The 13,438-nt window shown below is 44.4% G+C and overlaps 1 protein-coding gene across 2 annotated transcripts in view; it reads right to left on the minus strand.

Moving 5' to 3' along the window:
* PHIP (pleckstrin homology domain interacting protein) overlaps positions 1 to 13,438 on the minus strand; it is a 108,645-nt gene that overhangs the window by 52,043 nt on the left and 43,164 nt on the right. For both annotated transcript variants that reach the window (XM_066604870.1, XM_066604862.1), the window contains exons 16-17: positions 8,009 to 8,137; positions 5,168 to 5,393 (exon numbers count right to left, since the gene is read on the minus strand). In XM_066604870.1, the coding sequence (XP_066460967.1) occupies positions 5,168 to 5,393; positions 8,009 to 8,137 (355 nt within the window). The remainder of the gene's footprint in view (positions 1 to 5,167; positions 5,394 to 8,008; positions 8,138 to 13,438) is intronic.

The raw sequence follows: 13,438 nt of genomic DNA on the forward strand, positions 1-13,438 counted from the left end.
GCCTACCCACCACAACCAGGAGACCCATGCTTTTGGACGGGTCCTGACACAGACCGATAGGCCCAAAAGAGAGGGGTGAGCCTCCAATGGATTCACGGTAGTAGAATACCAGGCTATATGATCTAATTAAAACAACTTGGTCTAGACTGTTTTCCTACCTTGAGCAGAAACCTCTTTAGGCCTCAGCCTTCAAATAATTACAGGTACAGTAGCATACCAAGCTATGTAGTCCAATTAAAAATGCCTAGGGAAAATGGGTAAAGAGAACCTTTTGAATTATACTAAATAGCTAAGTATCCTATACTTTCCTGGATTCATTTGAAGGCTTGCGCCCAGCGAGAATATTGCAACAACAAAAAAAAAAAAAGTTCTGAATTATAAAGCTTAATTAAGAAGAATAAAATATAAACATGTAACTTGAAAAACATACAATGAAACAAAAGAAGTGAAGGCGGAAATCTCAGAGCAGAGACATGTCCGATTCCCATGAAGAATAGGTGGGTGCTGTGTCCCCCAAGGAACATCCAATAAAAGGATTTTATGGCAACAAAAAGTTGAGTCATACCACATTCCAAGCTGTGTCCCCCATTGAACGAGACAAGAAAAAGATTTTATCTTAAGTACAAAACTCTAGAGCAGTCCTACAGGGTGAGTAATATGTACGACTACATGCAATCAGTTATATGGCCACCTGCAAAATGCGCTGACCAAGAGAGGCATCAGAGGATGCAAAAGTGTGAACCTTGTAAGAAGGTGTGAAAAGAGGTCCACATGGCTGCTGTGCAGATCTGAAGGGTGGAAGCACTGTTGCGCACTCCCCGAGAGGCGAACACAGCCCAAGTCGAATGTGCAGTAAAGGAGAAGGGAGGATCTCTGCCTTTTTGCGCAGTATGCCTCTACTACGGTATGGTGCGGTAACTGACTTTAGGGACTCCATGCGGAAATGCTGGACTTTCACATATTGATTCAGTCTCTTCAAGTCTAGAACGGGGCAGATGGACCAATCCTTCTTGAAAACAACTAAAAAGGTTTGAATAAAAAAGCCTGGGCAAGTAGTTGGCTTATCGACTGATCCAAATCATGGATTCGTGAAGGAGATGTTGGCAGTCTGGACCTAAAATAACGGTCCAGAAGGCGGTTGACAAATTCTATGGCAAATCCTAAAGAGATGATCTCCCGACCCCAGGCGTTGGAGATGTGGGAAAACAGAGATATCTTGGAAACGGGAAAGTCGCCTACTCAGAAGTAGCCCTGCTGACCCAGATAGAAGCAAAGAGGTCATAGGACCGAACCTACTGCCTCAAAAGAGGTTTTGGCAGTGATTCCAGTTTCTTATTGTGAGCATCCGCAAAAAGGAAGAGGTGTCCGCCATAGGCAGATTGGTGCGTTTTCCTAAGCCTGTAACTGGAGGATCTACCAACGGAGATGGCGCCAATTTTTCTTTATGGATTCCTCCAGAAATAGGTGCATAATATCTAAGCACTTCAGTTTAGTGAAATGCTTTGTCGGAGAGATTCCATTCCCTCGTCAGAACGACTTCAATTTCCTTATAGGAAGGAAAGACATTATGGGAACGTCTTGGATGTCTTCACCTGTAGAGTTTCATTCACCGCAGTTCAACCTGCCTTGATGAGAGGCAATTAACCCAGAGCGGGTTCAGACTGCCCGAATGAAAATTTGGTTTGACAGCAAGAACAAAACAAAATGCATGACTTTAGCTGCAGCTTGTCTGGAGCATTCTGCCCTGGGTCAGACATGGTGCTGGGGTCCAATCCTCTTGCTGCTATGGTTGCTGCAGAAGGGGCACAGCTTACCCCATCATGTGCTGTTGGCCCCAGTGCTTGCTGCTGTGAGAAGTACCACCACAGTTCCTAGCTAAGAAGAGACAGGATGATGAGATTAGGAGGAAAGAGGATCAAGACCAGAGGAAAACAGGAACTGAGGATAGGTTTTAGCCCTGGGAAGCACAGGAACCAATGGGAGCACAGGAAAGGGGCACTCAGAGCAGTGATTTTAGGATTCTCCAGGAACTATTTTCTCCCTTGGGGGCACCCTGATAGGCTGAAGAGAGGTTGTGGGAGAGAGGTGTTGAAAAATGATCAACAGTACAGAAACGTCACCCCTTTAACAAGCTCAGGCTCAAGCCCATATCCATGCCTGATTGAAGGAAAGGATTCTGGGAAAAGGAAAAATGCATAGGCTGCAGATGTTGCTTGCAAACCTGCAGAAGGACTTCCACACCCTATGGTAAATGCGAGAGGAAGGTGGTTCATGGGCCCCGAGCATAGTTTATGCAAACAGGGTCTGCGAATACCTGCGCTTTAAAGACTGCAAATTCAACAGCCACTCCGTCAATCGTAGTGTATGCAAACACGGCCGTCGTGTTGTAGGTCTAAACATGGATTGGATGACCAATCAGAATCTGGGCCAGGCATAGGCAGATGGCTTCAAGTTCCAGCATGTTAATATGGAGGGATGATTCAGAGTTGGGCCACTATTTCTGTACTGTCAGATTGTCTCGGATTTTCCCTCAGCCTGGAAGGCTGGCATATGTGGTTATCACCTTCCAGAGGAGGGGGAGAGATGTCAGCCAGCATAAGAGAGAATGATGGATCAACAGAGAAGATAAAGGGCAGATACAGGAACTCACAGAATCAGTTCCAGCAAACTAGGATGGGGCGTTTAAGTTGGCGAGTGTGAAACTGCGATTATGGTACGGTCTCAAACGCAGCTTCCACAAGCCCCAGTACCTGGATACCTCGGCTGAGAGATGCGGGAGTTTGTGACCGTAGAAGACAAACACGTTGCTGGAGAAGACCAAGATAGTGTCTGGGAAGTTGTACCTTTGCCTGAACCGTATTGAAGGGCAGGACCATAAAGATGAGCTGCAGTGACGTTTGGACTTTGAACGACTGATGATCCAATCAAGAGTATCCAACGCTATCTTGAGGCTTTCCATGCTGGCCTTGAGGGACAGAGCCTTGATCAGAATGTCATCCAGATAAGGGATCAATCACCACTATTCCCTGGCAGCTGATAGGACTTTGATGAACACTTGAGGGGGTCTGTTGCTAGACAGAATGGCAGGATGACGAATTGGAAATTATTCCACTGGACTGCAACAGGAAGAAAGCACTGGTGGAATTGGCAAAATGGGAATGCAGAGATAGGCAGAGACATTCGCCTTGCTCCATAGAAGCAATCACCGCCTGGATGGATTCCATACAAAAGTGACACACCTTGACATAGCGGTTGAGGAGCTTCTGATCTAGGACCACGAACAGGTTGTAAAATCTGGTAAAACGTTCGTGAGAAAGAATGGAGACGATGACTCCTTGGTCAAGTAGGTCCTGAATGGCTCGAAGATAATGCGAGAGTCTGGACAGATCGGACGGTGGGGAAGAAGCAAAAAACTGCTCTGGAGGGATAGAATAAAATCTATCACATATCCTGAAGAGAGCATCTACTACACCCAGGAATCCTGGATGTGAGCAAACCACACATCTGAGTAGAAGGCAGCCCCCACCCACCCTGGCTGACTGGGTGGAGACCACTCTTCATGCTGAGGACTTTGCAGAGGGGCTTGGCTGCTTGAGGACGAGGGCATCAGGAAGGGCGCAGTCAATGGGTGCTTTTTGCAGTCCTGAACAGACTGGAGTGATTACGATGGCCAAGGGCTGGAGCAACAAAAGAAAAAAAGGCAGGCTTTTTCTTTTTAGCAGTGTACTGACAAAAGGACCTGTATTGCAGAAGTTGAAGGAAAAAAAATTTATCCACTTGTTACCTCAGAAATTATTTAGTCTATGTGGTTGCCGAAGAGGCGAGTTCCTATAAAGGGAAGTCCTGTAAGACTTTTTTGAAGTGAGGTCAGTGGAACCAACATTTAACCACAAACGTGCAGCAGATTGCGTCGGCAAGTGCAGACAAGCAGGCTTGTAGCCTAATGGCATCCAGGGAGGCCTCACAGCTGAATTTCCCCACCTGGGAGAACTGAAAAGACAGCTGTAGGGCACTAGAAAGTACTCCTTGTTGCAATTTTGCCAATACAAATGTGGCCAACTGATCCAGGATGAGCCGAAGAGCAGTCGAAGGGCTGATCTCTCAGGAGCAGGGGAGAGTTTTTGAACAGGCGAGACACTGAGGCATCTGCCAATGGTGAAGAGGCCCACTTTTTAACCAATTCTTCAGGGAAAGGCTATATAAGGTCCAAGCGCTTAGACAAGAGGAAATGTTAATCCGGAGTAAACCACTCTTTGGTCACAACCTGCTTAAATTCCGAATGCGTGGGTAATGTTTTATAAGAACATCTAAGTCAGAAGGAGGAGTCTCTGGTGGTAGAGAAATAGTTATCTTGCACACAGCTTTTTTTACTGCCTGTATGAGTCTACCATAGCGGAGACTTTCAAAGACAGTTCCTCATCTAAGGAAGAGTCATAATACGATATTTCACCTTTGGAGCAGATGTCCCTAGAGGAGATTGAATGGGATGGCACAATTATTGTGCAAACCACTCATTAGATTGACTGATTTGGATGATAAGTGTGCAATGTAAGCGCATGCAGTGAAAGAATCATCAGCGATAAATCCCTAATTGTAACTTTCTTGCAGACCATAAAATCATTGTGGGTCTGCCGCTGCATCTGCCTGTGTAAAGAGGCAGACCATCTACGAACTGCCTGTTTACTGTGAATGAGCGATGACCATAGGAGTGATTATTGTTGGGACAGCTGTCAGGCACTTCAGCCCCCGAACAGTCGCCCCATGTTAAAGAGCAGTTATGTTGCACAGCGAACAGCACAAAACTTAAAATCTAAACCACAATCGTGGCACGCTTTTTCCATTCCCCCTGAGAAAATCAATCAATTATATGTATCCCCAAAATCAGGCTATTGAAAAATACAACTGCCCACATAAACCTACATAAAAAGTGCCTTACGGGTGTTAACATTACTGCATTGTGAGCCTATGTGAGAGCTACATATTTGCCAGAAAACTGAAAACTATACTCTGCATACAGCATCATACTATTCAGCTATTACATAAAAGAGATAAGGAATTCTGGTAGAGTACATAAAGTTTATTATATGTTGGTACAGTACTGTTACAAAAGCTTTTAAAGCACATTTATTGCAAATTTTAGCATATAAGGCTTTGCTTTTTAACATACCAGATGAAGTTACGCCCATCTGAGGGATGAGTTGCTCATCCCTGCAATTTTCACGACCAGGAACAAGGCGTTGGTATCTGGCTGGATGAGGATTACCATCAACATCCACCAAAAATGGTGGTGGCATAAGGTGCGGCGCCTGCTGTGTTTGTTCATCCAGAACATAATTGTTTAGATCACGAATAAGAGGCCGATAATCACTGTGAAAGAACATTTGATCGGCTATCTGAAAAACAAAATATTTACGGCGGCTGGATTGAATAGAATGAAAAAAAAAATCTCTTTAAATAAATCTACAATGAATGCATGTTTTGTTGCATTACAACCTGGAATTAAATTGATTTTAATTTAGATTTTATGTAATGGACCTGAAAAAACAGTCAAATATGTTACAGTGGATTGAATAAGTTGAAATGTTGGTAGTACTTATGTGTTCAGCCCGCTTGTTGTGACATCCCTAAAGTCTGGTCAACAAATTTACTTTCAAACTTACATATTTAGGGCCCACTGCACCAAAATTTCGATCAGAGATCGTTGCACTAATATGGTTTAGCCTGTGATCTTGTTTCAAATCTAGGTTCAATTTGACGCCCCAATTTTGACAGATCAAACTAGTTGAACTTAAAGGGGTTGTCCCGCGCAAGCAAGCGGTGTTAAGCACTTCTGTATGGCCATATTAATGCACTTTGTAATATACATCGTGCATTAAACATGAGCCATACAGAAGTTATACACTTACCCCCTCCGGTGTTGGCGTCCCCGTCTCCATGGCGCCGACCGAAGCCTTCTTCTCCCTGGATTAGACGCGCTTGCGCAGTCTCCTCTTCCGTTCTGTTGAATGGGGCCACTCCGGCTGGCTTGGGCCGCACAGGTCTTCTGCGCATGCGCAGACCAGCTCTCCAGCGTGAGCAAGCCGGAGCGGCCCCATTCAACGGGACAGAGAGGCAGACTGCGCAAGCGCATCTAATCCAGGCAGAAGAGGGCTTCAGTCGGCGCTATGGAGACGGGGACGCCAACACCGGAGGGGCTAAGTGTATAACTTCTGTATGGCCAATATTTAATGCACGATGTATATTACAAAGTGCATTAATATGGCCATACAGAAGTGTATAACCCCACTTGCTTGCGCAGGACAACCCCTTTAAGTTTAGCAGCCGAAATCCAAGATGGGCTTTTTCTGGGTGGTGAAATTACACCTACGTTTTCTGCTGATAGCAGACATGTTTTTATGATCGCTATGAATGCTGAGATTACCGGAAGACTACAGTCACCAATCATCGTGTGCGATACATTTCTTCTAGGTTCAACGTTTGATTACAGATCAAGTGAACTTGGTATTGCAAATCTTAGAACAAAAAGTGTTGGTACATTACTTTTTCCTTAAACCAAGTTTAACAGCTGATCGCAGTTTAACTAGACCCTGATAAGCAGCATGGTTGGTGGAACCAGCAGTTAGTTGAAAACAGTCCCTCTGTGTGCAATCACAGCATCACCTGCTCGGAAAGGCCCAAATCTGCGAAACCTCTAAGCAATAAACATGAAGACCAATGAGCTCTCCAAACAGATCAGATACAAAGTTCTGGAGCAGCATAGATTTGGGTAGAGCCATAAAAACCCATCTCAAAGTCTGAACATTCCACGAAGCACCATTTAAATAAATGTAGCATTAAACACCATGGGAAGTATATGGCACAACTACAACCCTGACAAGAGAAGGCCACCCACCAAAACTCGCAGACTGGGCAAGGAGGGCATCAATCATCGACTCAGCAAAGTCGCAAACAACTCTGAAGAAGCGGCAAAGATCCACAGCGGAGATGGAAATATCGGTGTATAGGACTACTATAAGTTGTACACTGCACACTTTGGGGATTTATGGAAGTTGCCAGGGGAAAAAAAGGAATTAAAGAAAAACATGGAAAAAATGTTGGGAATTCACTGAACAGCATGTGGCAGGACCCCCCCCCCCCCCCCCCAAACACATAGAAAAGGATTTGGTCAGAGGAGACTAAAACTGAACTTTGTTGCCATCATGGGAAGGTGCGTGGTACAAACCCAAAAACACCATTTCCACAGTGAAGTATGATGGTGGCAGCATCATGCTGTGGGTTGCGCTTTATCTGCAGGAACTGGAAAACTGGTGGTTTGCAGTAAATACAGGGCAATGTTTGAGAAAAAACGATTTCAGTTTACCAGAAATTGGAAACTGCGATGGAGGTTCACTTTCAAGCAGGACAATGATTAAGCATACATTGAAGGGGTGTGAGGGGAAACACTGAGGTGTCTTAAATTGTCTACTCAAAGACCTAGACCTCTAATTGAGTATGTGGCATGGCATGAAGACTGCTGTACACCAACACAACCCATGTAACTTGACGGCGTTGAATCAGTTTTGAATCAGCATATAACAGAGACATACAGATAAAAGTCTCTTTGGTAATGGCAACAGAAGGCAGCTTCACAAGATATTGACTTTCAGGGTGTGAATACTTAAGTACATTACAGGTTTTTTCCTCACTTAATTGTGTCACTGAAAAAGAACAATTCCACCTTTATAGTGATCAGCAGGTGGAAATAAATTAGTACAAATACCTCAACTCCATTCTAATTCAGGTCGTAATGCAACAGAACAAGAACAATAAGGCGGTGAATAGTTTTGCAAGGCACTGTATGCTGGTTTATTGTTGAAGATGTAATGTCAATAATCAGCAACAAACAAGTACACAACACTCACAAGAAACCACTTTCCCTGAGCTTGGACTACAAAATCCTAGTTTTTGAAAAATTATTAACTGCTAGAAAATCATTGGTCAAGTTTTTTTGTTAATAAACACACTGTACCTTGTCATATTTGCTGCTGGATCCAAAGCCAAAAATTAACAGATGACCATGAGAGTCTGTACACGCAAAGTGTTGTCCATCAGGGGAGCACTTACAGTCAAATACTGCTCCATGCCCTTGTCCTTCAATCTGTAAGATAGTTAAACACACAATCTCACAAATACCCCAAAAAAGTGGAAATACAGCAAATATCTATTTAAATTCAGAGTACTGTATACCTACAGATGCTAGAAGAAAAACTACTTATTTATTTTTCAGACATTAGGTAAAAAGGACTCCCATCACAAATAAGTCTTCTGTGTATAAAATGCCCAGTAAAAGGCATCTCAAAAGAAAATTTATATATCACCTACTGCACATCCCCAAATGTACAAAGTAATAGTCAGAACTTCTTTTACTAAGAATTGACTACATAAGAATGAGGTGAAATATATTTTTTTTTTACCATACAGAGCCATTATTTAGCTGGGCAAAGAAATAGATGTAGTGGTAACCTGCCTTCCTCCTATAACCCTTTCACTGCTAAGACATACGCTGAATGGCCACTTTAGAGACACCAGTCTAGCAGCACCATGGACTTCCTTTGATCTTCAGAAATACGGCAATTTATCACTATAAACTCCACTAAATTAGATGAAAGTACTGACATGTGAGCAGCTGAGAGGAAAGGTTCATCACTGCATGATTGTGCCAAACACTGACCCTCCCATCAGTATCTGGACTCATCTGACCAGGCAAGATTTTCACACTGTTCAAAAATGTGGCAATCTTTCACCCATTGGAGTCTCGTCTGTTTCTCTTAGGCCTCCCTCACACAGGCATTTTTGTACAGTGTTTAGCGCTGCTTTCTCAGTGCTGCGCTAAACGCTGTACAACTCTCCCATTCATTTCAATGGGGCTGCTCACAAAAGGCTGAAAACGCAGTGTCTTCAATGCTGCGCTTTCACAGTGTTACATGTCCTATTTTTGGCCGTTTACAGCTTTGTGTTGCCCATTGAAATGAATGGGAAGTGGTTTTAGCGCTGCCGAAAACGCGGCACAACTTGGTACCACAATTTTGGCAGCGCTAGATGCCCTAGCTACACTACCTGAGTCAAAAAAAAACAAACCCAATACCTCACCTTACAGGTGATGTCGCTGTCCCCGGCAGCGCTCTCAGGACTTTTCAGCCAGCAGGGAAACGTTTTCTCTCGAGAGATTGCTCTGATTGGCTGAGTGCTGCTGAGTGACAGCCCGCTCAGCCAATCACAACCAGCGCTGGATGCATCCAACCACAACCATTCATTGAATGGCTGTGAATGGACGCATCCAGCGCTGGCTCCGATTGGCTCAGCCCGTTGTCACTCAGCAGCGCTCAGCCAATCACAGCAATCAGACGGCTTCACAAGGTCTCGACAGCGGCGCAGGGGACAGCGACTTCCCCAGCTGAGTATTGATTTTTTTTCTTTAATCGGCAGCCTTGACTGAGCTTTCAGCGGAATCTGCATTAAATGCAGCGTTGAAAAACACTGCGATTCTGCAAACGCCTGTGTGGGGGAGACCTGGGGCAGCAATGGCACGCAAACTGCTCATCTGCTGTTATAGCCCATCCATAAGGAATAACCAGGTGTGCTTTTTGGGGCACATTAGAGCATCAGCGTTTTACCCTGCTGCAATTTGTTTGACTGTGCATGCCTCTGCACAGGGTCAGACATACTGGCCCCGAAGAGTCTAGCACTAATGACCATGCCTCCTAGGCTGCTCAGATCACTTGCATTTCTTAAGCCCCATTTACACAGGACGAATGTTGGGCAAACGATGCCCGACACTCATTCCTGTGTGTCGTCACTCCCCGTGCTGTTGCACAGGAGAGTATCGCTGGGTCTCTTGACAAAGCGGCCAGCAGGCGGGCCAGGCAGCTGGAGATTTCTCTTATCGCTCTCCCCCACCCCTCTCCATTCACTGTAAGCAGCAGCCACTCAGCACTAAACAGCTGCTGTTTATACTGAACGATCATCGTTCTGGATTTTATGCAGCCTAAACAATGAACGCTGATCGTTCAGTGTAAACAGTAGCCATTCAGTAGTGAACAGCAGCTGTGTTATGTGAATGGAGAGGGGCGGGGGAGCATGAGGAGAGAAATCTCCGCCAGCCACCCTGCTGTGAAGCAATGATAATCACTCCTGTGCAACAGCACAGAAGAATGCACAAGCGGGGACGAGCGTCAGGCATTGTTTGCCCGACAGTGTCCCGTGTAAATAGGACTTTATTATAATGTGGATGTGGATTCACAACTAATCTGATCCATGTGAATACTCATTTACATTAAAGAAAGCTACAGTCTTGAAAGGACAGGTGTCTCTAATTAAGAGGCCATTCAATGCATGTAATTCATGATTTTAAAAGAATTGCTGTGACTAAGAGTTTACAATAATTCTCAGTACCATAATAAAGCCAAGGATAACAGCTGCTGCACTTATTAGAAATCAGGTAACAGAAAGAAATGTTTCTTTCTGGTTGTGTAGGGGGGGAGAAGTCTGTGTGCAGCTCCCATGGCGTGATACTACAAAAGGAGCAAAAAGATGGGCACAGTTGCACATCTTAAAAAGAAAGGTCAACCTTCTGTGCTTTATTTAGTCTATGCAACACTGGAATAAAGTGTTGACCAGTCTCTGAATCACAGATATTTTTTGTCTTTCAACTACAAGATACGTGCTTGTAGACATGCATAGTTCATACATGCCACTTTTTCCTATTTTGAACATTTTCTTTCAGTTTTGTGCGTCTAAAATGGTACCCATCTTGTATATCTCCATTCATGGTAATTCACTATTTATTCACCTGTGGAATGCATAGGGTGACGTTCGTGGCAAATTACACAAAATCTGCATGTAACAACTGCAGGTTTTGCTGCGGAAAATCCACAGCTAATCCTCCTCGTGTGCAGCTACGCAAGCTCAGAGATGCACTTAAATGGAAGGGACAACCACCAAAATGACTACCTTTCAAAAAAGGAAGCTAAGGGAGATGCCATCCAGGGCCTCAAATAGAAATGTCTGCAGGGCATGATGAACCAGATCGCACCACAAAGGAGGGGAAAAAAAACAAAAACATCACCTATCCAGAGGATAGTTCATAAGTGATGAATCTACAGGGGTCGGACCAATGGGTCCACCTGCGATCATGAGAGCGTCACATCCAAAGTCCACCATGTGAATGGAGCGGTGGTGTACCTGCAGAACAACCTTTCAATCAAAGACCAAGTTGATGCAGCAGGCTTAAATGGGCCAATCTGGAGCAAAGAGAATCACTAACGTCTTCTGCCTTGATATTTTTGAAGAAGTGGGAAAATCTGTGGAAAATGTAGACTGGTTTCACAAGATGACCAGTGCACTTATCGCTAGAGCCATCTAGAGTCCAGAATACAAACACGAGCAGTTTATGATTGACTCTGGACACCATGAAGTGTCCAGGTCTGGGAGACCCCACTTCGGTCTTGGAATATCTCAGAATGAAGAGCTCACTCTCCTTGGTATATCCGTTTTAGCAGAGAAAGATGGTTACACAATTTATGCACTCCTGGAATGTGAATTGACGAGACCTTGGTATACTGATAGTCTTTAACATAGCTGTGATGTAACAAGTCACAACACGCACATTCATGGTTTGGGTAGGCAAGCATTTGTCTATGACCCCTGATAGGAAGACCTGTTGGAAGGTGGATTAGAGGGAGAAAAGGCAGGCCCAAAATTTCAGGGCACTGAACAGGAGAGAGGGCTAGAGTGGAAAATAAGTCCTGAAAGGCAGGTTCTGAAAGAAACTCTCCAACTAAGGAGACTGGCATCCCTTGTCAGTTGCAGCATCTGGACTTGTAGCAGAGGTCCAGGGTCCGTTTGGGGAAGAGTATCCACCACTGAAGCATTCGTTATTTTCACCCATAAGCAACTTGCAGGTAAAAATTAAAAAAAAATAAATAAATAGAATAAATAAAGCTACAGAACTCCTTTAGGCAGTCTGCAGACGTCCGGGTCGGATCCCACTGCAAGAATTCTCGCAGCGGGACCCGACCCGAACTCCTGCAGGGACCAGTGTGGCGGTCACCTCTCCCGCGGCTCCAGCTCTGATGTGCCGGCCCATGCGCAGAGCAGAGCCGCGCCGGGAGAGACATTTCTGTGCGGGCCTCTGTGAGACCCACACAGAAATAGAGCATGCCGCGATTTGTTTTCCACGTGAGATTTCATGTGGACAAATCGCGGTCGTCTGCCTAGGATTGCGTTTTTTAATGCAATCCTATGGCAGGTTCCACAGGCGCAAATTCTGCGGGAAATCCCACTGCAGAATTTCCGCCCGTGTGCAGGGGGCCTTAGGTACCCACCAACCAGTCACCTTCACACCACTAAAACAGTAATGACCTGTCAAATTATGAACTGCAAAAGACCTCTAATGGTGTCCTGTGGTATCTGGCACCAAACATGAGCATCAGAATCTTTAAGTCCTGTAAGGTGTTACACGGGGTCTCCATGGATCTGACTGGGTTTCCCAGCACATCCCATAAATACGCTAACAAATTAGGTTCTTGGGAATGTGGAGGCCAAGTCAAAACTATGCAAAAACTTAGCAGGAATGATTGGATGAATATTTAAAAGTTGAGTGCAGGGTGCATTATCCTGCAGAAGGAAGTTACTAACATTAAGGAATACCATTGTCATGTATGAGCGTATCTGGTCCGCAATGCTCAGAGAGCAGTGCCTGCAATACCATACCAAGCCTCTGCAGTATGGACACAGCTATCTGCTTTCAGTTCTGTCCACACTGACAGCGGACCTGGCAGAGTGTATACATGGATAGAGGAAATACAGAGAAAAAACCATGTCCCGTGGACAAATCAAGTGAACGTTTGTCTAATACTGTGAAATCAGGTTACATGGTATTGCAGTCTAAAAAACAGTTCAAAAATAGAAATCCTTTTTAGGGAAAGAAAAACGGGGAAAAGTAGAAGCAACTACAAGACTACATCATTGGGGAGAGAGGAAGTAAAAAAAATCTATATATTCTATCTATTCCTTGAGGTACAAAAAAGAAAAATTTCAAAGCCTGAAAGTGATGCATTGCAGTTGTTGGAAAAATGATACAATTGTAATAAATTCAGACAGATGTATTGCAACACCTATTTGTCTGAAGATTACTAACAAGTGAGGAGGGAATTACCCTCTGACCCTTTGCATAGAATCAGCATAGAAGAATCTGCTATATCTGAAGCTTTGGGTCAAGCGCCTTTAAGACACGTGCGCACCTAGAGCTTGAATCCCTGTGCCGTTTCATTATTCTAGTGGATGTCGGAGAGAGAGGTTTTTGATGCAATACTATTTGAATGGTATGATTAATGAAAAAGTATTGCAGGGTTTACCTAATGAGTTACTCACAATGCCAACCTAGACCACTGCAGTGTGG

Source organism: Eleutherodactylus coqui, chromosome 1, assembly GCF_035609145.1.
Source record: "Eleutherodactylus coqui strain aEleCoq1 chromosome 1, aEleCoq1.hap1, whole genome shotgun sequence".
Classification (NCBI taxonomy): domain Eukaryota; kingdom Metazoa; phylum Chordata; class Amphibia; order Anura; family Eleutherodactylidae; genus Eleutherodactylus; species Eleutherodactylus coqui.